The 27,122-nt window shown below is 42.9% G+C and overlaps 1 protein-coding gene across 4 annotated transcripts in view; it reads right to left on the bottom strand.

The window, feature by feature from the left end:
• Positions 1–4,533: 4,533 nt before the first annotated feature.
• LOC309353058 (transmembrane channel-like protein 2) overlaps positions 4,534–27,122 on the bottom strand; it is a gene marked incomplete at its 5' end in the record, with an annotated part of 51,467 nt that continues 28,878 nt past the window's right edge. For 2 of the 4 annotated variants that reach the window (XM_081882039.1, XM_081882040.1), the window contains 8 exons: positions 4,534–5,521; positions 6,664–7,525; positions 10,942–11,062; positions 12,876–12,954; positions 13,673–13,798; positions 16,440–16,679; positions 19,932–19,999; positions 23,172–23,300. In XM_081882039.1, coding sequence (XP_081738165.1) covers positions 7,290–7,525; positions 10,942–11,062; positions 12,876–12,954; positions 13,673–13,798; positions 16,440–16,679; positions 19,932–19,999; positions 23,172–23,300 — 999 coding nt within the window. In that variant the 3' untranslated portion in view covers positions 4,534–5,521; positions 6,664–7,289. Of the gene's footprint in view, positions 5,522–6,663; positions 7,526–10,941; positions 11,063–12,875; positions 12,955–13,672; positions 13,799–15,849; positions 15,884–16,439; positions 16,680–19,931; positions 20,000–23,171; positions 23,301–27,122 lie in introns of those variants that run through there. The other 2 variants (XM_081882041.1, XM_081882042.1) reach the window with 2 other exon arrangements.

Here is a 27,122-nt window from a genome sequence, read left to right as displayed (position 1 = left end):
GCCTCGCACCTTGTGCACTATTTCCAGGCTAGTGACTCAGGACTGAACCTTGACTACGGTAGCAGTAACCTTCCCCCCGGGACCAGCACACAGAAGGCTTTTTATCACAGGATAAGAAATCAGCCCTTGACAACTTAACCGGCAGAAAAAATATTTTTGAAAAAATCCCTAAGCCCCGGGGTCACAATTTCAGAAAAAATCTGACTTTTGGCAATTCACTCAAAAATGGTGCCCAACGGTTGCAAATGCTCCCCTGAAAGGTTTGGCGGTTGAAACAGAAGCCTTTTTATCACAGGACAAGAAATAAGACCTCGACAACTTAACCGGTGGAAGGAGATTTTTTTGAAAAAATTCCTATGCCCCAGGGTCACAATTTCAGAAAAAAAATCTGACTTTCGGCAATTGACTCAAAAATGGTGCTCAACGGTTGCAAATGCTCCCCTGAAAGGTTTGGCAGTCGAAACAGAAGGCTTTCTTTCACAGGACAAGAAATCAGCCCTCGACAATTTAACCGGCAGAATTTTTTTTTCCAAAAAATCCCTACGCCCCAGGGTCAAAATTTCATTAAAAAATCTGACATTCGGCAATTGATTAAAAAATGGTGCCAAACGGTTGCAAATGCTCCCCTGAAAGGTTTGGCGGTCGAAACAGAAGCCTTTTTTATCACAGGACAAGAAATCAGCCCTCAACAACTTAAGCAGCAGAAAAATATTTTTTTGAAAAAATCCCTATGCCCCGGGGTCACAATTACAGAAAAAATATGACTTTCGGCAATTCACTCAAAAATGGTGCCCAACGGTTGCAAATGCTCCCCTGAAAAATTTGGCGGTCGAAACAGAAGGCTTTTAATCACAGGACAAGAAATCAGCCCTCGACAACTTAACCGGCAGAATATTTTTTTTCAAAAAATCCCTAAGCCCCGGGGTGACAATTTCAGAAAAAATCAGACTTTCGGCAATTCACTGAAAAATGGTGCCCAACGGTTGCAAATGCTCCACTGAAAGGTTTGGCGGTTGAAACAGAAGCCTTTTTATCACAGGACAAGAAATCAGCCCTCGACAACTTAAGCAGCAGAAAAATATTTTTTTAAAAAAATCCCTAAACCCCGGGGTCACAATTTCAGAAAAAATATGACTTTCGGCAATTCACTCAAAACTGGTGCCCAACGATTACAAATGCTCCCTTGAAAAATTTGGCTGTGGAAACAGAAGGCTTTCTTTCACAGGACAAGAAATCAGCCCTTGACAACTTAACCGGCAGAAAAAATATTTTTGAAAAAATCCCTAAGCCCCGGGGTCACAATTTCAGAAAAAATATGACTTTCAGCAATTCACTCAAAAATGGTACCCAACGGTTGCAAATGCTCCCCTGAAAGGTTTGGCGGTTGAAACAGAAGGCTTTTTATCACAGGACAAGAAATCAGACCTCGACAACTTAACCGGCGGATGGAGATTTTTTTGAAAAAATCCCTATGCCCCATGGTCACAATTTCAGAAAAAATCTGACTTTCGGCAATTCACTCAAAAATGGTGCTCAACGGTTGCCAATGCTCCCCTGAAAGGTTTCGCAGTCGAAACAGAAGGCTTTCTTACACAGGACAAGAAATCAGCCCTCGACAACTTAACTGGCAGAAAAATATTTTTTTGAAAAAATACCTAAGCCCCAGGGTCACAATTTCAGAAAAAATCTGACTTTCGGCAAGTCACTCAAAATTGGTGCCCAACGGTTGCAAATGCTCCCCTGAAAGGTTTGGCGGTCGAAACAGAAGGCTTTTTATCACGGTACAAAAAATCTGCCCTCGACAACTTAACTGGCAGAAAAATATTTTTTTGAAAAAATCCCTATGCCCCGGGGTCACAATTTCAGAAAAAATCTGACTTTCTGCAATTCACTCAAAAATGGTGCCCAACGATTACAAATGCTCCCCTGAAAGGTTTGGCGGTCGAAAAAGAAGGCTTTTAATCACAGGACAAGAAATCAGCCCTCGACAACTTAACCGGCAGAATATTTTTTTTCCAAAAATCCCTATGCCCCGGGGTCACAATTTCAGAAAAAATCTGACTTTCTGCAATTCACTCAAAAATGGTGCCCAACGGTTGCAAATGCTCCCCTGAAAGGTTTGGCGGTCGAAACAGAAGGCTTTTTATCACAGGACAAGAAATCAGCCCTCGACAACTTAAGCAGCAGAAAAATATTTTTTTAAAAAAATCCCTAAACCCCGGGGTCACAATTTCAGAAAAAATATGACTTTCGGCAATTCACTCAAAACTGGTGCCCAACGATTACAAATGCTCCCCTGAAAAATTTGGCTGTGGAAACAGAAGGCTTTCTTTCACAGGACAAGAAATCAGCCCTTGACAACTTAACCGGCAGAAAAATATTTTTTTGAAAAAATACCTAAGCCCCAGGGTCACAATTTCAGAAAAAATCTGACTTTCGGCAAGTCACTCAAAATTGGTGCCCAACGGTTGCAAATGCTCCCCTGAAAGTTTTGGCAGTTGAAACAGAAGGCTTTTTATCATGGGACAAAAAATCTGCCCTTGACAACTTAACCGGCAGAATTTTTTTTCCCCCAAAAATCCCTATGCCCCATGGTCACAATTTCAGAAAAAATCTGACTTTCTGCAATTCACTCAAAAATGGTGCCCAACGATTACAAATGCTCCCCTGAAAGGTTTGGCGATCGAAACAGAAGGCTTTCTTTCACAGGACAAGAAATCAGCCCTCGACAACTTAACCAGCAGAAAAAATATTTTTTGAAAAAATCCCTAAACCCCGGGGTCACAATTTCAGAAAAAATCTGACTTTCGGCAATTCACTCAAAAATGGTGCTCAATGGTTGCAAATGCTCCCCTGAAAGGTTTCGCGGTCGAAACAGAAGGCTTTCTTACACAGGACAAGAAATCAGCCCTCGACAACTTAACCGGCAGAAAAATATTTTTTTGAAAAAATACCTAAGCCCCAGGGTCACAATTTCAGAAAAAATCTGACTTTCGGCAATTCACTCAAAAATGGTGCCCAACGATTACAAATGCTCCCCTGAAAGGTTTGGCGGTCGAAACAGAAGGCTTTTTATCACGGGACAAAAAATCTGCCCTTGAGAACTTAACCGGCAGAATTTTTTTTTTCCAAAAATCCCTATGCCCCGGGGTCACAATTTCAGAAAAAATCTGACTTTCTGCAATTCACTCAAAAATGGTGCCCAACGATTACAAATGCTCCCCTGAAAGGTTTGGCGGTCGAAACAGAAGGCTTTCTTTCACAGGACAAGAAATCAGCCCTCGACAACTTAACCAGCAGAAAAAATATTTTTTGAAAAAATCCCTAAACCCCGGGGTCACAATTTCAGAAAAAATATGACTTTCGGAAATTGACTCAAAAATGGTGCACAACGGTTGCAAATGCTCCCCTGAAAGGTTTGGCGGTCGAAACAGAAGGTTTTTTATCAGAGGACAAGAAATCAGCCCTCGACAACTTAACCAGCAGAAAAATATTTTTTTAAAAAAAATCCCTAAGCCCCGGAGTCACACTTTTGGAAAAAATCTGACTTTCTGCAATTCACTCAAAACTGGTGCCCAACTGTTGCAAAAGCTCCGCTGTAAGGTTTGGATGTCGAAACAGAAGGCCTTTTATCACAGGACAAGAAATCTGACCTGGACAACTTAACTGGCAGAATTTTTTTTTTTTTTCAAAAAATTCCTATGCCCCGGGGTCACAATTTCAGAAAAAATCTGACTTTCGGTAATTCCCTCAAAAATGGTGCCCAAAGGTTGCAAATGCTCCCTTGAAAGGTTTGGCGACGAAACAGAAGGCTTTCTTTCACAGGACAATAAATCAGCCCTCGACAACTTAACCAGCAGAAAAATATTTTTTTTAAAAAAATCCCTAAGCCCCGGAGTCACAATTTCAGAAAAAATCTGACTTTCGGCAATTCACTCAAAACTGGTGCCCAACGGTTGCAAATGCTCCCCTGAAAGGTTTGGAGTCGAAACAGAAGACTTTTTATCACAGGACAATAAATCAGCCCTCGACAGCTTAACTGGCAGAATTCCCCCCCCCCAAAAAAAAATCCCTATGCCCGGGGGTCATGATTTCAGAAGAAAACTGACTTTCGGCAATTCACTCAAAAATGGTGCCCAACGGTTGCATATGCTCCCCTGAAAGTTTTGGCGGTCGAAACAGAACGCTTTCTTTCACTGTCAATGGCACCATTTTTGAGTGTGTTTCAGGGGAGCATTTGCAACCGTTGGGCACCATTTCTGAAAAAAAAATATTATTCCGCCGGTTAAGTTATCGAGGTCTGATTTCTTGTCCTGTGATAAAAAGCCTTCTGTTTCGACCACCAAACCTTTCAGGGGAGCATTTGCAACCTTTGGGTGCCATTTTTGAGTGAATTGCCGAAAATCAGATTTTTTTTCTGAAATTGTGACCCCGGGGCTTAGGGATTTTTTTTTAAAAAAAAAAATCTTCTGCCGGTTAAGTTGTCGAGGGCTGATTTCTTGTCCTGTGACAAAAAGCCTTCTGTTTCGACCGCCATTGGAGAGGAGGCAAGAAGCTGGGACCCTTCCTGATCCATACTAGATAAGACCTTTATTAGGCTTTCTGTTGACTTTTTGACAAGTAATGGTATCTAGAGGTTCAGGCAGGGTTGGTCTGGCTAGACGAATGATTCTTCCCCCTGGTATGGAGGCAAAAGACCCAACCCAAGCTCTCCAGTAAGAAGCATCCCTTTACTAGGAATGTCTTTCATCAATATTTGGCAAAACCTCAGGGTTTTTTCTAAAGTTAATTATAGCTCTATGCCAGTTCTTTTACACAAACATGCATATAATTCACACATACTTTCACTAATGGGATAATCGGAGTCCAAGCAATAGCTAAATGTCAGCCGTGGTTTGGAAAATGAAACGCAAGGACATACTATACTACACAAATTCCAAGGACCTGTTACTACAACATCATTGTTTAATTGTATGCCATAGTTAAGCCATGCTGAAGGCAGCTTACGACGTGAAAGGATTTACAAAATATAACAAAAGTCATAAGCAATAAAAGTCAAAGGGCCACAAAACACACCTGTTCTTAATCAAACCTGCCACAGTGAGGTTTGGGGGGAAAATTCCTATGGGATCCCGCAGGATGCTTTTTTCAAGCCAAAACATGGGACATTTTTGCTGGAGAGGGGTTCAAGTGCACAGGGAGGGGAGAGTTGCATCAATTCACATATTTTGCTAGCATTTGAACCCACCATGAAAGGTAGGTTAGAAGTAATGTTCTCATATTGCAGATAGATCATGGTGAGAATGCAGGGAGTGGAGTCCTTTGAGCTGGGAGTAAGAAGTTTTGAAGCAGTGGCTTTTACGTCACTTCTTTTGCTCTTAACAGTTCTTAAAATGTAGCTGCTTTTGCATTGGAAAACTTTTATAACCTTTAAAGAGACATTCAGGGTTTCTCCTGTAAATGCATCTAAAGATAACCTCTTAAAAGCCAGGAAGTGAATGAAAACGTTATCATTTGCAACCTTATTTTTCTTTTTTCTTTTTTTAAAATAATTTTTATTAACCGGCCAATCAAATCACATCACATAAATTCCGAATTACAAAGCTGAATTTTAAATTTTGTTGAGGGGACCCATATTTCAAGATCCGAAGGGGGATTCTGATCATCTTGCTACTGCTTTAATGTCCAAATCAGTCCAAACAAAGTTCATAATTCTATCCAGTCTTATCTTGCTGTTTCCACATCACCTCTTGTTCATATATTTTCTCTTTTTTCTTTATGATCTCTTCTGATAGTCTCCTTAAGCCGATAAACACCAATAATAATCCTGTGTGAATTTTTCCGTTCTTCCAATCCTCAAATCGAGATGGTTTCCATATATCATCGCCTTCATAGATAACATCACTTTTCCCATCTTTAATTACAGAACTGTTGTTCTTAAGTCCCTCTGAGGAGTTTCACCCACAATATAAAAACAGCTCTATTTCTCCTCCCAGACTTAAGTCCTCCGACGGAACTTCCCAATATGGCGACGGCACTTTTAACTGCGTCATTCCAAAGCCCTTATACATTCCACGCTCTTCGCAAAATATGCTTTGGTTCAAAAGTTTATCTCCACACAGCCTTAAATCCACAGCTTAAGCCCTTAAAACGACATTTCTGACTTGTGGGGGGGGGGGTTCTTGTTTAATCACATAAAAGAAAGAAAGGAAGGTTTTCCCCCCTCCCCCATCAGTCCCTTTGCCATACCGAGTCTTGGTGTATCTTTTCGTGATTTATACTTGCTCCTTCGACTCTTCTTGTTTTATCAGAGATCTCTTCTGTTAGCAGTCTTTACTCCCCCTTCTTCCTTGAAATATGTGCATTCGTGTCATCCAAATTGTTTCTTTTGAAGTTCTTGCAGCTAGTGGTGTGGATCAGAGACGGCGTCCAGGAGTGCCGAAATCCCACAGGAGGGCATTGTGCCTAGTGCCCCCATCCCCACAAATTCGGGGGTGGTATAGGGCACAGCAGACAAGGGCAGTCCCACCCCACAATCCTGGGGGGGGGGGTAGAGAGTCTATTTACTCCCATCACAGCCTCCAAATTACCTCGTGTGGGTCAGAGAGATGTTATTATCAGCCATCTTCTGATGCGCCCCTAGTGGCCCCTCCCATTTGCAACCTTATTTTTCATGCTTCTTGCCTTCATTCCTAGGTCTATATTTTCAAATAATAATAATAAATTTTTATTTATACCCCACCCTTCCCAGTTCAGAAAACGGCTCAGGGCGGCTAACAACAAATTTAAAACAATTGATGCAACAAAAAACAGCATAAAATACAATATAAAACGTGAATAACAATTCAGAATTCAAAAATCAATTTAGGGGGAAAATCCATCCAATAAACATTAGATAATCACCAGGGCTAGCTGGCTAAATTAGTCCTATTTGGGCCAGCGAGGAGACCAGGGGAGAATTAGCTGTGTGATCCCAGAGCGGGTAATCTTCATAAAAAGGGGGAAGGAAGGAAGGAAGGGGAATAAAAGAATGGGGGACCTGTTGTCTTAGCATTGCTCATTCTGAACCCACCTCAAAAAAGATATGCTCCTGATGGTTTAAGCACTGCATATGCTCAAAAGGAAAAGGGGGTTTGGAGAAGTGACCACAGGAGGCTGTTTTTTATGATGGACTTTTGACAGTGATGTACTTTAGACCTCAAATGTGGATGTGTAAAATTTCTACTTGCAGGAATTGATGTGCAGCATACATTTCCAGTGCACGTAGATGAATTGTGTTTTAATGGTAGTTAATGAGTCTTACCCCTCCCCATTCCAGAGGGTGGTCCCCTAGGCTGTGGCATCTTTGGATTTGGTCTTGGTTGGTTAGGCAGCCCGCCTCTTGGGCTTGGTGGCCGAGTCACTACAACAGCAGGCTGGAGTGTGGCTCCTCTTGCAGGCTTCTCAGGATTACTGTTTCTGGTGGTGCTTGCTTCTTCCTTCATTGCAGGAGTGTTTTTAATGTTGGCAGACTCAGGCTTGTTATCTTGTAAAAGGAAAGGAACATTCAGTGCTTTTTCGCATATTAACTAACCCATCCAGGCATCCTTCAGATCTCATTTAGCTGTTATTTTTGTGCACAGCAAAGCCACTGAGGCAAGCAGTTAAATTCCCCTTGATATCTCTATTAGTTGTTGTATTAGCTAAACTTTTATAATAGTTCAACATCAACCTGCAGAGGGACTGCAGTCCACCGTACCAGATGTATGCATTCATCCTCATGAATACACAGGATTTGGCTAAGTGTCTTATCAGTGAGGTCAGAGGGCAATGAAATGCTAACAAGTAAAACCTGAGAATTACATAATTAACAGTGGTATTTTACATAATCAGTAGGTGTAACAGACAGCCTGGCACTGGAAGCTAATACAATGCTAAAACTCATTTGTTTAGTCCAGAAATGATAGCATTGAAGTTGTCACCTGATGTCACAATGATGTTTAAAATGATCTATGTCAAGTGAGCCAGACTATAAGGTAAAAAGGGTAAAGGACACCTGGACAGTTAAGTCCAGTCAAAGGCGACGGGTTGCAGTGCTCATCTTGCTTTTCATTTTTTTTTAAAAATAATTTTTATTGGGTTTTTACATTTTATAACAACAGACACACACACAAAGACAAAGACAAACAAACACACAAATACAATTACATACCCTAAATTTCTTTACCCACTTTCATTGACTTCCCCCCACCCCCTCCTCTTACATCCCAATTCCAAAGTTAATTCAGCAAGTTCTTATCTAACCTCTTAAAGATATTCACATTGCTTTTGAAAATTAAAATCTTTTGTTTATCTGTATTCAACTATCCAATTCTCTTATAATCATTAATTTCTTTTTTTTTTAAGGTCGATCTAACTTCCCCTTCACAAATTTTCCCTTTATTATATTAATTATAGGTCACATTGACCAAGTAAAACAAAACATAACATTTTATAATTCTATTCTCTCCCCCCCCTGCCCCGGTTTCTGTCCCTTCCTAGACAAATGTCCAGAAAACAAATAAAAAATATTTCTAGCCCGGATTCCTCACGTCCGAGGCGTCTGATTCTCTGTCAGTCCCTCTCTGCCAGCTATATTGGTAGTCCTCTTTGATGGTCCTAAGACCCCGAAGGAGTTCAGTCAGAGTCAGATCATATTTTCTTTCATTCAGAATGTTGAAGAGTGTTTGCTGCGAAAGACCATCTAGTTTTCCATACTCAAGAGAAAAGTCCCAATCATATTGCTTTGTTCTTTCTAGTTTTAATATTCCAAGTACTCCAGGGGCTTCTCTCTTCTTCTTTCTCATCTTTCGCAGGTCTGTAATCCAGAGGTCTTCTTGCTCATACTCTGACGCTGCAGATTTCTGGTTGATATTTTCCACTTGTAGTGTCTGAACTCCTTCTTTTTTCTCTGTCAATTCCAAAGGCATCTCTTCCTGCTCAGCTGCAGAATTTTTATCGTACATCTCCTTTGTGCATTCAGCAGAGTTGTTTGTTTCAGGATTCAAGGTCATAAAAACTTTACTCAAAGCCATACTCTGCTCCTGCAGGATTCCCACGAGAAAAAACATTTTTTCTATCTCCGCCAGTAATTTTCCCTCTGCAGCCATTGTAATGTCACTAATTCCCCCTAGGGGGCTTTCAGTTATTTAGTAGTCCTTTTCCAATAATCTGTTACTTTGTTATTATCAATACTTTGTTTCCAATCGCCTCAGTCCAAATGTATCAACTTTAATTCCAAGAGTTATTAAATAGCAAAATTCTTTACTTTGTCCGCCCGTTTGACAGCTTCTTTGACAGCTGTCAAACTCCTTTCACTTCTTCCTCCGGGACCCAAATAGGACACTCCCGGGTTTTTTGGGGGGGATACACACAAAGTTCCAAATTCCCTTTCTCTCCAGCACAAAAATCTTGTTCTATCAAATTTGTGAGAAACTTTTAAATCCTCAAAACAGTATTCATTCCGCCTTAATTCTCCGTTCCTTGCTTTGAAACGTCTATAAGTAGAGGGGGTGCGGACTTCCCTTTAACACATCCCCCGATCGTGCCGAATTCACAGGATAAAATTTTTAAAGTCCAAATTCCACTACTCACGGGTCCTTTGTTATCCAGTCCAAATTTGGGAAGAAAGTCAGCGCTCTCCGGCCATGGCTTGCGGCTTCACTCTACTGAGGTAGCGGTCTACTCTCAGCACCACGCCACTCTCCGTACCCTCTCCGCAGCCTTTAAAAAGGCTCTTCGTGGGTCGGGGAGGGCGCTTAAGGTGCCCACCGAGTCACCAAGTCCGCAGGCTTCCGCGCCTGCGGTTTCTGAGGGTCCCCGTGTCGCCGGCACGGCAAGACCCGTCCTCAGCAGAGCCGATTCCCTCCGGAGCTCGGAGGGAATCCGCCATTAGCCGTTCGCGCTAACCCGGAAGTCTTGCTTTTCATGCCGAGGGAGCCAGCGTTGTCCATGGACAGCTTTCTGGGTCATGTGGCCAGCAGCACTAAACCGCTACTGGCACACGGAGGACTGTGACGGAAGTCAGAGCACATGGAAACACCGTTTACCTTCCCACCTCAGTGGTGCCTATTTATCTACTTGCACTGGCGTGATTTTGAACTGCTAGGTTGGCAGGAGCTGGGACAGAGCAATGGAACTGACTCCATTGCAGGGATTCGAACTGTCAAAGTTCTGGTCAGGAAGCCCAAGAGGCTCAGTGGTTTACACCACAGCGCCACCCAAGTCCCATGCAGGTGTATCCTCATGAATACACAGGATTTGGCTAAGTGTCTATCAGTGAGGTCAGAGGGCAATGAAATGCTAACAAGTAAAACCTGAGAATTACATAATTAACAGTGGTATTTTACATAATCAGTAGGTGTAACGGACATCCTGGCACTGGTCAGCTAATTAATACAATGCTAAAAATCCTTTGTCCATGTTTAGGCCAGAAATGATAGCACTGAAGTTGTCACCTGATGGCATAATGATGTTTAAAATGGTCTTTGTAAAGTGAGCCAGACTATAATCCACTCATTGGTCAAAAAAAGATTTCTCACCTTTGAAAGAGAGAGATAAATAGTGTCACCAAGAATGCTGATTATATTTCAAAGGCCCGGGTAAACCTAGTTTTCACCTAGTGCCTAAATGAGGCCAACATGGGACAACCTGATGCCATTTAGGGAGGGGGTTCCATAATATGGGGGGCACTGAGAACACCCTGTCTCATGCAGTCACCTGTCCAACAGAAACTAAAACTGGAATAACAACCAGGGCATCCTCAGTAAATCTTAGTAATTTTTTCAGGTTACTGATTCCCAAGTTGTTTAAACCTTTATATACCAATACCAAAACATTGAACTGAGCCCAGGGATTTACCAAAAGAATTACTGGTACATTGACTAGCATTGATGGAAGGCCAGTGTGTTGGGCTGTTTTTACCTTCTGTTGGTTTGGGTCCATCCATGGCCTTTGCACGTGGAACAAGCAAGTCTTCCAAATCTTGCATTGCGGGATTGGTGGAAGCTTTGTTATTCTTCTTGTTTTTCTCATCTTCACGTTGCTACAGAGCATGGCACATAAAAACGTTAGGGTCATATCCTTTGCAATTAATGGACCTCAGCTAGTCCTGCTGATTAATTTCAGTTGGCCTATGCCAAGTAGGACTAGCATTGGACAGCATCCCTGCTTTTCAAACCTCTGCTGGTGTTTAAAACTGCCATTTTCATCTCAGAGTTTCTTTCTCCCTGCTTTACTTCTGCTACTGAGAGGGAAATTGTGGTTTAAACAGCAGCAGAGGTTTGAATTAAGCAGGAATGGAGGATCGTGGAGAGAGAGAAAAGTGGCAATTAGCACATGAAGTGGCAATTTTAATAATAATAATTTTTTATTTATACCCCGCCCTTCCCAGTTCAAAAACCGGGCTCAGGGTGGCTAACAACAAATTTTAAACACTTTAAAATAATTATAAAAGCAGCATAAAATACGGTATAAAGACATGAATAACAATAAAATTCAAAAATCAATTAGATAATCCCCAGGGCTAGCTGGCTGAATTGGTCCTACTTGGGCCAGCAAGGAGGCCAGGGGAAAATTAGTTGTGGGGTCTCAGAGCAGGTGATCTTCATAAAACAGGAGGGAGAGGGAAGAGAAGGGAAATAAAAGATCAGGCTGAATTCAAATTAAAGACCCGGCGGAATAGCTCTGTCTTACAGGCCCAACGGAAGGAAGTTAAATCCTGAAGGGCCCTGGTCTTATGGGACAGAGCATTCCACCGGGTCGGAGCCATCACTGAAAAGGCCCTGGCCCTGGTGGAAGATAGTCTGACTTCCTTAGGGCCCGGGACCCTAAACTATGGTTATTCATGGACCTTAAGGTCCTCTGCGGTGCATACCAGGAAAGACAGTCCCGTAGATACGAGGGTCCTAAACCACAAATTTTAAACAGTGTCAGAGTTTTGAGGAGAGTGAGCAGGGATGACACTGGGGGAGGAGGACTGGCAGTTTAAAACAAGATCTGAGTACCGAGCAAAGGGAATTTGAAAAGGCTTTGTGTTGTGTTAGTGTCTGTGTTGTACACAACATTTTTCCTTGTTAAAACTGGTTTGTTTGTTTTCTAAAAAACCACAAACCGTTGTGTACTCTCAGAATGGAGTTCTTCAGGTGGGGTGAGACATTCATTTGGAGAGTGTATTTATGCCAGTGGAGTGGGGCTGCGGGGCTGGATACATCATATATTTTCAAATGCTTGCCCCTAGATAGAGCTGCACACGGGTAGATTTCATATTATGAAAATTGAAATATACTCAGTCAAGAGTGGATTTCATGCTCTTTATTCAGCTCATAGTGAGGGGGAATGCAAGTTCCCCCAAAGTATCTGCATTATATACACTATTTACACAATGGGCTGCACGTGATTGGCTAATTCCAGAATTCTCCTGTAGGCCAATCAGGTTGTGGATTCACTTCCATCTGTAACTGGATTGGGTGGCTCCTGCAGACCAATCATACTGCTGCATTGTTCTAGGACCAATCAGACTGCTGCATTCTGAATTCTATTGTTCTAGGACTAATCAGACTGCTGCATCTTCAAACCTATTCAACTCAGTACATAACAAAAATGTTGCAGCATTTTTTTATATCAGTGTTAAGTGCATCTTAAAAAGTTAGGAATATGAGAATTTATTATGTGGTTTTAATATATAAAGAAGAAGTAGGTAATTCAGGATGAGCTAATATGTACTTAAGGGAATGCTAGGAATGTAGCAATTAGCACATGAACTGGCACATGGATTTTTGAACCATGTGGTTCAACAATGGACCAAAACACCTGTGGTGTTTTCATTTGCAAGTTAATTTGTTAAAATACAGACATACCATTTGCATTTTCTTCTTCAGCTCCGAATTGGCGTGTTGATAAGCTTCAGCCACAGCATTCAGGTAATATATAGCAAGGCTACAAAATCAAATATCAGTTAAATTTCTGTGACAGCTTACGATGGCTTAAAAGTAGACAAAAGAGGCGGGTTTAATTATTTGGGAGACCAAAACACATTGCCTCATTCATTCATTCTCTCAATACTGATCTAAGAAATGCAGTATCAGTTAAACACTTTCATGAGTGTTTTGGTTAATATCCACATTTTCCATCAGTTATTCACAAAAACAAAAACAAAAAAACCTCTTTCTTTTACAACTCTAACAAAAAATAACAAAGCACTTTAAGAGAATCTATATATAATAAAAACCACAGAAAATTTTAAAATCAGAGACCATCAACTATTAAAGAAATACATTGTCTTAATTGCCTGGATAGGTTTGGCAGCATAGAAAAGTTTTTAGCAGGTGTTTAAAGGTTAGAATATTTATAATATATATATAACCATATCATTAAAAATATCAAAGTGGCTTACAAAAACGTATTGTTGTTTCTGCTGCGGTGGAAAAATAATTTGTATTACGGATATAAGGAGTGAAGATGATTTAGGGTGAGAAGACATTTTTGACAAGTTCTGCATAATCCATTAATGGTTGGTTTGATTTCAGGCTACACGCACAGCATGACATTTTAAATCCTAGCAAATTTTAAACCAATAACCTAAGGATACCTCTTGCTAAAATAAAACTCTTCTTCGCTCTCAGGTCCCCAGACGACTTTTATTGGAACAACTTACATCATAAGTAGAATGGCGGGTATAATTAGTCCTGGATTTGCCACATAACCGAAGATCTTGGCCACAAAGGGAGGAAAATCGTGTTGGATGGTCTCTTGGATTACATCGTACATTTTCTTTTTCCCACTGGAATGGTAAACAGGTACATATAAATGACAGCATGCAGTACCCATTAGAGACCATTATCAACTTCTTTCAGAAATGCACCATTCGGAGGAATTCCAAGATTGTGTAGTTCTTTTTGAGTATGTCAAGACGCAGGTGCATGCATCCAGTGGCGTAGCGTGGGGGGTGCAGGGGGGGCCGGCCGCACCGGGCGCAACATCTGGGGTTAGGGTTAGGGTTAGGGGGCGCAAATCCACGGGTTAGGGGGCGCAAATCCACGGGTTAGGGGGTGCAAATTACTTGCCTTGCCCCGGGTGCTGACAACCCACACTATGCCACTGCATGCATCCATTTTGTCTTTTTTCCAAACATAATATTTAATTGAAATTTGTTTTCAGTTACATAAAAGGTAGTGAAAAGTCCATGTACACAGACTTAGTGATGGGGGGCACTATTCGATTTTCTTTTCTAAAGGGAACATGACAAGCAATTCTCCTCTTTGGAAACTTTTATACAGCGCGTTGTGTTCAGCAGGAGCTGGATCAAGAATGTCTTTTTATCAACCTAAACCATTTCACAACTATCAAGAGTGTGGTAGGTTATTTACCAGCTGGGATTTAACGCAGGCATCTAGTTACTTCAGGATAGCAGACATTATACAGTGCCATATTCTTCATATGTGCAAGGTCCAGTGGACCACAGACCAGTGTGCCGTGATGCAGTCTTAAAGGGTAGAACAGCTACATGCAAAGAGACTTGTCTAAAATAATCTAAAGAAACTTTGTACGTTCCTCCTTCCCTCAAAAGTCTGAGAAGAGATTGCTACTGACACCGCTTATTAACAAAAGAATGGTCCGGACAGTGGAGCAAAAGGAACAATTTGTTCTGAACTGGCTCCACGCTGAGTCAGAGCCAGCAGTGCAGCGAGAAACAGTTACTAAATCAAATTAGGGCTCATTGACATGTTAATCCAGTCTGAGGAGCAATTTGTGTGGAGCTGATGCAGAATGGCAGTAAGAAATGCTTATTAATACAGTGATAGTGGAGAATATTCTGAAGAAGTCAGTTTCTGTTTTTCTTTTACCATCTACAGTCATATTACATTGCAGATTTTGGATGGGGAGGCGATGGAAAAAGTTGCTTTCGAAAGCAGGGCTTTATTTCTGAAGCTGGTCTGACTTCTCTGGTACTTTGAGTTTTAGTCTATGTATTGATCCATTACATTGCCATCTTCCAGGTTAAGTGCACAGTCTTATATACAGTGGTGCCTCGCAAGACGAAAAGAATCCGTTCCGCGATTCTCTTCGTCTAGCGGTTTTTTCGTCTTGCGAAGCAAGCCCATTGACAGCTTAGCGGCTTAGTGCTATTAGTGGTCTAGCGGCTTTTAGCGATCAGCTGTTAAGCGGCTTATCAGCGGAACAGCTGATAAGCGGCTTAGCGGCTTAGGAAAGGGGGGGAGTGAAAAAACCCCGCGGGAACTAGCAAGATTTTTTCGTCTTGCGAAGCAACCCCATAGAGAAATTCGTTTAGCGAAGCGCCTCCAAAACGGAAAACCCTTTCATCTAGCGGGTTTTCCGTCTTGCGAGGCGTTCGTCTTGCGGGGCACCACTGTACAGACCCCCCAAGTGTCCCTATTTTCCGGGGACATCCCTGATTTAGAGAAGCTGGTCCCAGTTTCTGATTTCATCCCGGAATATCCCACTTTCCCATAGGATGTCCCTATTTTCATTGGGAAAAAGTTGGAAGGTTTGGAGATATCCGACTGCCGAGCCATCTGAAGGCAATCCTGTATAGGGAAGTTTTCCTAATGTTTAATGTTTTGTTATGTTTTCATATATGTTGGAAGCTGCCCAGAGTGACTGGGGCAACCCAGTCAGATCTGTGGGGTATAAATAGTAAAATTATCATTATGGAATGGGGATGTCCCTATTTTCATTGGAGAAATGTTGGAGGGTATGTTATATAGTTCCCCATAGGGCGGCTCTCTCTGCAACAAGGGAATATCAAGACTCCTAGGGCACACCAGACTGCTCACTGTCCCTGGCTTCTCCTTTAATATGTCAATTGCTCACCCTGGATGCTGTCCTACTCTTCAACAGCTCATCTCTTTTCATAGAGGTAAAGCAGGGAAAGGAAAGAAAGAAAACACTGGTCAGGAAAATCAGGAGAGACAGCAAGTGTCTAATGAGCTAGCAGTAGTTGGAGCAACAGAGCACACTTTCTTTAAAACTCTTTAAAGTTACACAACAATCGACACTCCTCTACCTATTAAATATGCAATTATGGGGCTGATAAGAAAATCTAGGGCAATAGCTAACATTGCGCCAGCACATTGGATAGGGCTCCCCTCTGTAGTCCACTGCACACACCCAAGGTCTGCTCCAGAGGGTCTGCAAAGGTCTGGAGAAGATTTAGGAAGCAGGCATGCTGCAGGGGAGAGGAGGACAAGGAAAGCTCCATTGTGGAAGCAGCACGGCATTGTTGGCCGTCACCCTGAAGATTAAGAGAAATTCTTTATTATGTATGTTCTTCCATGGGAATAAGGCCCATTAAACACAGCAGTAAATGTGCATAGGATCGGGTCTAGTGTGCATGGTAGGACAAATGAGCAGGAGTCTGGTCTCATGCTAAGGAGGTGTTCTCCACCAGGATCCCCCAATACCTGAATGGTCCACAGTCGAAGGAGGGAGGCAGGGACATTATGGTGTAGGCAACCGGCAATAGGCTTAGGAACAGGATCAACAGCAAGAGCCCCATATAAAAATTATTGGATTTGGAGGCCTTGAAGACACGCTCATGGGGAACATTGCTACTCATAACAGCCCAGCTCTGGTAATACATGGAGGTTAATAGACGTAGCACATTTATGCCGACTAGTCCTGGTGCATAAAAGGATCCCATCCTATAAGAAAGGAAGAAAAGAGAGAAATATAGAAAGCTTTTCAGGAAGGCTTTAGCTGCATCCACTTCAGAAACAGCAAACTATAGAAGAGCATAGGAGCCTGCTGTTAAGGATGGACTTAGAGCAAGTTCTGCCAAGAAGGAAGTAGTTAGCGACAACAATGTGATCATACTAGCCTGGCTTGCAAAATGGAACCATAGCTACTTATTATGACAGTCCCTTCGGTTTCAGCATTAGGGATACATCCTGATGAGCTGTCTCCACCCACTACCCAGATCAGACAGCATAAAAATGTGAGATGGCTTGGGTGACTTGAGCAGGCAGAAGAGGCTCCAGCCCTTATGCACTTTGTAGTGCATAAGACAGTAGAAAGGTTGGGTGCCAAAGGGAAAATAAGGTCAGCATACGGATAGCCTCCAGACATCTTGAGCTCTATCACATCAGCAGTGGGACTGGGTGTCTCCTTCATGCTGGACCAGAATTGACTTTCACCATAAGTAGGCAATGTCCCATTCAATGTCCCAGGATGAGAGAAACATCTAGGTGGGATGTGCACCAATAAAATTGCCTTGGTGGGCGAGATGAAGGAAGGTAGCCGTGTGTTTTGGATGGATGGAGGACATGTTGGAACACCAGCAGGAACTTATAGAAGGTGTGGGCATGGAACCAAGCCTGATCAGGTCACCACACCCCTGTCTGTTTCTAAATGAACTCCCTGGTGTTGGAGTGACAAAGTGGGCTGCAAGTGGCCTTTGGATCGTACCTATGAGACCGCCTCTCCTGGTATGTCCCACGGAGGACCTTATGGTCGTCAAATAAAAACATGTTGGAGATTCCGGGCCACAGGGAGGTTAGGCTGGCCTCAACCAGAGCCAGGGCTTTTTCGGCCGTGGCCCCGATCTGGTGGAGCTCTCTGTCACAAGAGACTAGGGCCCTGCGGGACTTGACATCTTTCCACAGGGGCTGCAAGACAGAGCTGTTCCACCAGGCCTTTGGCCAAGGCACAGTCTGACCCCCCTCTCTCCTTCTGTACTCCTCATAGAACTCTAGCCCAATGGTTGCCATTAATTTGACTCTGAATTGATTTTAGAATGAATTGATTTTAGAATGTATTTCAATTAATTAAAACAAAACAAATTCCTTCCAGTAGCACCTTAAAGACCAACTAAGTCAGTTCTTGGTATGAGCTTTCGTGTGCATGCACACTTCTTCAGATACGGCTACCTATCTGTAACTATTTCAATTAATTGATTGTGTTATTTTTACTGTTGTTAGCCGCTCTGAGCTGGGCTTTGGCTGGGGAGGGCGGGATATAAATAAATTATTATTATTATTATCAATTATTATTATTATGGCATAACTGTCAGCTGGAAAGACCTCTGGCCTATTAATAACCATAATTTATTATTTGTACCTCGCCCATCTGACTGGGTTGCCCTGCATCCGCCCTTGCCTTGAGAATAAACAGAGACTAGTTCAGGAGGTCCTCCAGCTGTGGAATTTGTCTGGGCTTTAAGGAGAACTTGATGGAGTAGCTGCCCCAGACAGTCCTCAAAACCCAAAGATCCTGCACAAACCTTGCCCACTGGGAGGAAAAGATAAGGCCTCTTACAAGGGGCAATGTGGTTGTTTAGTGGGCTTACTGGTCTTGTAGGATTCCACAGACTTTCACTGGTATATCTGGGGCAGGCACATGGGGGTCTGTGAAACTAAAGCCCTGGGGTCTCTAAAAAAGGACCTATATGAAGAAAAATAAGGGGCCCTTTATGAGGCTGGCTCCTATCTTCCTTATTTGAGAAGAAAACATTGCCTTCTTGTCCTTTGCGGCAAGCCTGACTTTTGACTTCTTTTTTTCTGTTGTAATTCCCAGTCCCATGACTGAGCAGGGGGAGAGAGGAAGATTGAAGAGCTAAATTCAAGGTATGAGAACTCCTTTTTCATTTTTGAAATAACAGAAAGTAGGTCAGAGAGTGGAGCTATCACTTCGGTGAGGCAGGAGAAAAAACAGCGCAGAGCCTCCTCAAGTCACCCAAGCCGTGTCACGTGATCCAGCCTGATCTCTCCCTCCCACTGGACTGAGAAAGAAGCATCTATATCATTTGCTCAATTTCAGGTGCACAGGCACAAAATATTAGGAGCATACGTGAATGGGGAAAAGAGGGAAGGCGCATATAGTGAGTATCAAGGAACATAGGATGATGGGAAGCTACCTTGTAGACCACTGATCAATTTAGCTCTCTAGTGACTGGCAGCAGCTCTCGTGCGCTTTAGATGGGGGTCTCTTCCAGCCCTGCCTGTAGATAATGGAGATTGAATCTGGGGTGTTCGGCATGCAAAGCAGATGCTCCATCAATGAGCTATGGACCTTCCCTGGACTGCAGAATAGGAAAAATGTAGGATCTTGCTCATCATTCATATATAAAATGAACCCCATGATAATGGGCTCCACATTTCTGTTTTAGTGACAAACTGAACAGGCTGTTCTTCCTCGCTCCTGTTCTTTGACGGATTCTCAGCTTGAGTAAGTTGACACTGCATCCTATGGACCTGTGGGATTATTCTAGAACCTTTTTAAGTAGGTAGGTATTTGTTCTAAAACCACCGTTCTGAGTAAATGTTACCAAAATATGATGTGATTACAAGAGTGATTAGAAGAGCCATAATAATAATAATAATAAACCTTTATTGTCACTACACCATGTGCAGTGAAATTAAACGACCCCCCCCCCCATATACTCAGTCTTGTTCATGCTCTGTGCGCTTGTCGGAAGTCAACTGCACCACTATTTTTTCCCCATTCAGCGACCCAACAGCCCACAGATAAAAACTGTTCTTTAACCTGCTGGTACGGTTGATTATACTTCTGTATCTCCTGCCCGAAGGTAGAAGATTAAAGAAGTGTTAGCCAGGATGTGAGTCGTCCCTAAGAATTTTCCTCGCTCTCCTGAGGTAGCGGTCTCCCGCGATGTCATCTAGCGAACTCCGAGGACAACCCATTATGTCATGTGCTGTCCATGGCTGTCAAACCAGCTTAACACACTGTTATACAGTGTGAAAGGACACTTTCTATTGTGGCCCGGTAGAAGGAGATCATCAGTTTTTGTTTGACACTGCTCTTACGCAAGACCCTAAGGAAATGGAGTCTCTGTTGGGCCTTCAAAAATGCACAGCAGACCTCAGTCTGATGCATTTCTTAAGTTTTAATTTAGCATTTTCTCTAGCAAAGGGCTACAGTAGACAAGAATATCTCACCAGATCATTCCTTGGTTGAAGATCAAACCGAGCACGTTGCCACTAATATCGAACTCAGCATATGAAGGCTGTAATGAAAAAGAGGAAATATGACTGAATGCTAAATTTTGGTATTGGAGTACTACAGATATATCAAGGAGAAAATAAAGGATTCTCACCAGAAATAAAACATTGGGTTTCCATTCACTTTTACCCTTTGGATTATTTGAATAAATATAAAAGGGGCCTAGAGATAGCTGATATCTCATTTCAAAAAGGAGTACCCTAATTCAACTATTGTTGCATTAGATTTAAAATTATCACTGAATGTCTGTAAAAAGCTTCCTGTACATTTATCCTCTTTGAAACTAATACCTTTAGGGTGGAGTTAAAAGTTAATGAACACACAGTAGTCATTTTCTATCCCTGATATTATGGTCTGTATAGACATGCACCAGACCATTCCCTTGTCTCCCAGATTCTGCATTTTTGATCATTTGTTTTTAAAGTGGATTAAAAATAATAATTCCTTCAAATAGTGACCTAGCGAAATGCTGGTTGGATGCAGAATATGCTACTTTTGTCGGATCGCTTATTTCTGCATCTCAGGTAAAATGAATTCTACTTGTATTTCTGCAAATAAGTACATAAAGACACACAACCCTCCATTCCCATCTGTTGGTAGGGTTTTATGCATCCTCCTGCTGATCCAAGCCTCCACCTTGTTAGAGAAAGTGATGGCAGCGCCAAAACTGGGGAGTGGGTGGAAAGCAGCAAATTGGGGGTACAATAATAGGATTGCTGAAACAATAATGCGTGACTCAGGACTGCCTGTCTTCCTCTGGAATGAGAAGCGGGAACAATGTGACCCCATAGATGGAGAATTACATAATGTTGGGGTTGTCAGGAAAGAAGAATTACAGATGCTGTGTAAAAATTGGGAGATATAATGAGCTGTCTAATAATGACTCAGTTTTCTTTCTCTAGCCTAATGTGACTAGCATCAGCTCTCATATATTCCATCTGTGTACTTATTTACAGGGGACAACTTTCATTCTTTGGAAACTGTTGCTGGCAAATATGTGCTGCTTTGTTGTCGTCCCAGTTTTTGCCTTGGGGGTGGGAATGCCATGTCCAAATGTTGTTAGTGGGATGGGAAAGATGTAATTAGAAGCCACATCAGTGTTTTGTTTTTAAAACAGCAGACATTGGAAGGCCGAATTTTATTACCGTATTTTTCGCTCTATAACACGCACCTGACCATAACACGCACATCGTTTTTAGAGGAGGAAAACAAGGGAAAAAACATTCTGAATGAAACAGTGGATGTATCATTTTTGGGCTTCATGCTGTGGCCACAGACATGTGATCTGATGGTGAATTTGGGGTGACCCAATGCAAAAATCCTGAGAATTCCTGTGGATCCATGCTTTGTAACCACGTTTTTGCACCATTGCAGCCCCAGGCAACAGTGGGTGCGTGATTTTTTTGGTGCAGGCTGTAGCCATGGACATGCTATGTGATCTGATGGTGAATTTGGGGTGACCCAATGCAAAGATCCTGAGAATCCCTGTGGATCCATGCTTTGTAACCACATTTTTGCACCATTGCAGCCCCAGGCAACAGTGGGTGCGTGATTTTTTTGTTGCAGGCTGTAGCCATGGACATGCTATGTGATCTGATGGTGAATTTGGGGTGACCCAATGCAAAGATCCTGAGGATCCATGTGGATCTATGCTTTGTAACCACATTTTAAGTGGGGAGCGAAGGAAAAACAAAGAAGGGACATGAGAGGGGTGTGCAGAGAAGCAGCTGGCTAAGAATGCAGGAGAGGGATTTAATGGGAGGGAGGAAAGAAAGGCAAAAGTTTCCCCCCACCCAAGCCAGCCATCTCTCTCTATCTCTCTCTCCCTCCCTCCCTCCCCTCCCTCCCTCCCTCCCCTCCCCCCTCTCTCTCTCCCTTCCCCCCTCTCTCTCCCTCTCCCCCAGCAGCACAGAGAGGAATTCCCCTCTGCTTGCCTGGAGGGGAGGGGCTTTCCCTGCTCTTTGTTCCGTTTCAGCAGACACAGCAACGAAACAGAGGTGGGTGGGCAGTAAGACCCTGAGGCAGAATGCAGGAAAGCAGCCGCTTCCTCTTTTCAGGTTTCGCTTCTCCGTGCAGCGCTGCGATTTGATTTTTTGCCTGATTTTTGCCTGATTTTTCGGCTCCAGGGACCACACATTTGCTCTATAACACGCACAGACATTTCCCCTTCCTTTTTAGGAGAAAAAAATCTGCGTGTTATAGAGGGAAAAATACGGTATTTAATATTATTATTGTCACATTTACATCCCACTTTTTCATCAGGGAGCTTGGTGGCGCACACACACTTATCTTCATAATAACCCAGGGAGGGTAGGTCAGCCTTCATGACGGGGCCAAGTTCACTGTGATCCCAATGAAAACCCCCCACCGTGCTGTGGTTATGAGCCTTAGGGGGAAATGTCCCCATTGACAGCACTCGGAGTCGTCCCCCATAAGACTTATAGCAGGAAAAGGGTCCCCCCCCTCTTTAGATCATGATTGTGGAGGGAAGGGTTCTGCCATTAAATTTTAAAAACTGTTGGCATGGTTTATCGTGATGCATTTGACATCAAATCAACTCGGGCAGTTGGTAGAGTTCAGCTTCCTAGTATCCCTACAAGTTCCATCTCTGAACGGGGTGGGGTAGAGCGCTGAGAATAATCTTGTCTTTATTATATATGTGCATCAATGGTTCCACATGACGGTACCATGCACTGCACAGCCTGATGTTCTGGTGAGTCCTGGACTATTGATAATCTGAGATTTGGGGACTTTTAAGTTTTTTCTAGCATACCTTTACCTTCCTGGCTTTTAAATCCATGCAGGATAGATTGCTGCAGACTAGACAAAGCCTTTTGCCAACTTCAACTGCTGCTGGACAGGCAAGAGCCTGGCTATAGCGATCAATGCACTGGCAATCTCAAGGCTAGGTTACCGTCATTTGTTCTATATGCCACTGCCCTTAAGGCTAGTTCAGATGCTGCAGTTGTTGCAAAATGAAGTGTCATGACACGTTTCTAAGTCATAACATGCCCCAGCCTGCCTGAGCAGTTACACTAGCCTTATCTGCAGTGCGGGGATTCTAAATGTACATTTCAGTGGGGGGGGGGGGGACAGAATTAAAATGTGGCTCAAAGCATTGGTTAAACTCTGTTATAAAACAAGAACTTTGTTTCATTTACAGTTCATTTACTTACGAATCCAGCCTCCAGGTCCCAGCACCAGCAATAGTTGACAAATCTGACAAAGCAAGCACGGAGGAAATCTCCCACAAGTATGGTTACAAATGTCACAAGTATATCAGACACAGTGAGCCTCACAAATTCCTGGGGGGCGGGGACGGGACAAAAAGTGATAAGTATTTAGCTGGCATGTTCTCCAGTTTGTATTCTAAGACTTCCCCACCTGCCATATTTATTATTTTAAGAAGAAATGAACATTAAAAACAGAAAATTGTCTTTCAGAAGTCACTAATTCAGTAGCCACCAAATTTCCCATATAATCTTCCTTAGAAAGACTGTGTTGGGACTTGTAGGCCAGTCTAAGTGTCCGGTTATACCTGGTGCTGAACCAGGCTCATTTTTTGCCTCATAATTCCTTTGCCTCAATTGCATTTGTCCAAGTTGCAGCCAGGCCAACTGGTTATTCAAGTCCCCAAAGGCCTAGCAACACTCCTCGGGCAGGGTTGGAAAGATATTTTAGAACTATGGCACAGGAGGGTTTTACAGCAGAAGCAAAATTTGGAATTGCCTTGAGATCTTATGACGAAGGGCACTATATAAATCTAATAAATAAATATAAATACATAAAGAAATAGAGCTGGACCAAGACTGTGCTGGCTTTCCAATGTTCCTCCTGTTTTCCTGGCCAAGGGAGCTGGCCAGCTTTTGTGTTGTTCAAAACATCTGCCTAGTTCTAACTGAGGCAGTAAACCCATGTGCATGCTGTAGCAGAGGAGTCAGCAAACTTTTTCAGCAAGGGGCCGGTCCCCTGCCCCTCAGACCTTGTGGGGGGCCGGACTATATTTTGGGGGGGAAATATGAACAATATGCCCCGCAAATAACCCAGAGATGCATTTTAAATAAAAGCACACATTCTACTCATGTAAAAACATGCTGATTCCTGGACCGTCCTCAGGCCTGATTTAGAAGGTGATTGGGCTGGATCCGGCCCCCGGGCCTTAGTTTGCCTACCCATGTTGTAGCACTTCAGTCTGTAGGTGAGGATTCATTTGATTGACTGCTGCAAGTACAGGGTTTTTGCGTGCTGAGGTCCCCCAAAACACCCCTACCCCAATAACTCACACATCACACATAATTTTTGTTTAAGGTTTTTGGCATAATTTTGGCCACAACTTTTATTATCATACAAATTGTGAATGGTTGCTTAGGCATTGGTTATGACTAGCTATCCCCCCCGCCTTGGGGGATAGCACTGACTCCCGGATTCCAGCGTGAGTCAGTGTGGAGGAACAAGATCAGGGCAACTGGGGCTGCGACACAGACCCTTCAGTTCCTCCCCGCATGCTCCTTGGGGTCTTACGCGGCCCGCACCCGATTCCAGGGGTTTGGACAAGGGGATGGTAAGCCCCAGAATTCCTTTAACGGAATTCCCATGCAGCAGCAGCATTGGAGGGGTAGGCACAGCCAATCCATACCCCTCCACCAACCAACTTAACTAATGCCTAACCGCCAACCTTACAAGTTGTGATTATTTGCTACGCAGTAGGTAAAACCCAATTGGCACGCACTAATCAGCCAAAAGGAAAAATTCCTACCAGGCCCTCGCACCAATGCGAACGACCCCATGACAGGCATAGCAAGGTCAAAGCAGAAAGCCCCAACAAGGGAGGGCGGGCGGGTGATCCGGTGTCCACAGCGAAAGAGAAAGGAACAATCTGTGGACCTAGAATAAATAACCTCTGGTCCCACCCCTAAATTGGCAACATCAAATGTACCCCACTAACAACAGCCACCAATCTGATCCAAGTCCCTTGCAACAGCCTGACTGGCAACAGAGGATGTTTTGTCCGGCCCCATCCGCAACACGTGCTCTCCCTTTAATGAGAACACGCTTTCTTTCGATGCCATGAGAGACTTCTCCATGACAAGCTCCCTCTTGCTGCCTGAACTGGCGCAGCCCAGATGCCGACTTGTCGCCTCAGAAAGAGCCTTGAGTCTACTGCTCCCATCTTTTCCTCTTCTCTCGTAGACTCCCATGTCTTTCCTTTAGGTTAGGACACATTTGGTGTTTCTCAAGCAAAGCATCTGTCTGATGGTGACAGGACTATAAAGTAGCAGGACAGTGGTGTGTGTGTCTTTTGAGTGTCTCCCTGAAATACGAGCACCATGAGCAGGGGGGACCCACTTGAATAAAATATTGGGGGGTCGGCAAGCCCCACGCCTCATAATCGATCACATGACGCCGCCATTTGAATGTCCGTCAACGTTTTTTGGGGGAAGGCCCTCAAATATTTTACTGGGCGGAGCCAAAGGGACCTCGGCCCCTAGGAGTTGGCTCCTCTGACTACCATGAGGCAAACAGGAGACTAAGAACCCATGTTTGTTTCATAATCCCTTAGCCCTTAGGGAAGTTTTTAATATGTGACATTTTAGTGTATTTTTCATCTTTGTTGGAAGCCGCCCAGAGTGGCTGGGGAAACCCAGCCAGATGGGCGGGCTACAAATAAATTATTATTATTATTATTATTATTATTAGCCCTCTTCCTCTTCCTCCTGCTCCTTCTCCAACTGTCTTTTCAACTGTCTTTTCAGGGAAGTTTTTAATCTGTGATATTTTAGTGTATTTTTGGTTTCTATGGAAGCCGCCCAGATGGGCGGGGTACAAATAATAAATTATTATTATTATTATTATTATTATTATTATTATTATTAGCCCTCTTCCTCTTCCTCCTGCTCCTTCTCCAACTGTCTTTTCAACTGTCTTTTCAGGGAAGTTTTTAATCTGTGATATTTTAGTGTATTTTTGGTTTCTATGGAAGCCGCCCAGATGGGCGGGGTACAAATAATAAATTATTATTATTAATTATTATTATTCTTTTCTTTTTTCAAATCCCCAAAGTTCTGAACTTCTTCTGCTTCAAACCTGCTCTCTCTTATTGGTCAGGCAAAAAAAGATTCCATTGCATACTTCTCATTTCTGCTGTGACCACTAGATGTCTCCTGCTCTTTAGATTCACAAAGCTGCATTGTATCTCCTGCCACTCCTTTGTTCTTATGGATAAAAAATATATATAATTGAAGGGAAGTAATTTTATAAACATCTTCCTCCCTCCGGCCCCGAAATGAGGAAGAAAAACTGACCCAATCAGGGGCACTTTGGCACTAATCTTCCACCTGCACTGTTCCAAGGAAGCAATAAAATGGGTTGAAGCTACAGGGGGGGAAGCTTTTAATTTAAAGGAGGAATTCCTAATGGAGCTGCAGACTCTGCCTATTGGTGGTTGAAATACAGTGGGAGATGGTGAGAGCTGAAAACAAAAGACACACACACAAAGGTAACAGCTGGAGTGCTATGTTGTTATTTTCTTACACATACCCAAACCGCTACATCTCTGTGGTGTTAATTCCTGTGGAAAAGCACATCTATATCCAATGTCTTTAGTTATGTGACCAGGAGAATACAAAGGTATCAGCCTTATAAGATTTTGTGTGTGTCCTCCTTTCTGGCTTCCCCTAGGTATTTGGTTGGCCACTGAAAGAAAAGCTCCACCATTGGAGATGGGATTCCAGAACATTCCAGATCTGCTCTTGATATAAAGCTCCGAAGTGGTCAGTTGGTTCAAGAAGAGAATCTCCATTTTTGTGTGCTTCCTAGTGCTCTTTGCATAGGATAAAAGCTGTGGTTGGGGTGAAAATGCTTTTTTCAAAAACGTTTTTAAAAATACATTGAATCTGGCATAGCTCACTGTCGCTGTCTAGTGCCACATTTGTGTATTGCACTTTACAACACATTTAAAATGTTTTATTTGCAGCTGTATAGCTCAGTCCTAGGTCTACAAAAGTGAGGCTGCTGCTACTGTAGGCTGTCTTGAGGAGTTATTTGTTATTATTGTGTTTTATTCCTATGGAGAGGCCTTGTCTGTGGTATTTTCCAAAATAAATTGGCCAGCCTTAGTATGTGCACTT

This window comes from Podarcis erhardii (assembly GCF_964252035.2).
Source record: "Podarcis erhardii genome assembly, chromosome: 12".
In the NCBI taxonomy this organism is placed as follows: domain Eukaryota; kingdom Metazoa; phylum Chordata; class Lepidosauria; order Squamata; family Lacertidae; genus Podarcis; species Podarcis erhardii.
This window is presented reverse-complemented; position numbering and strand designations above follow the sequence as displayed.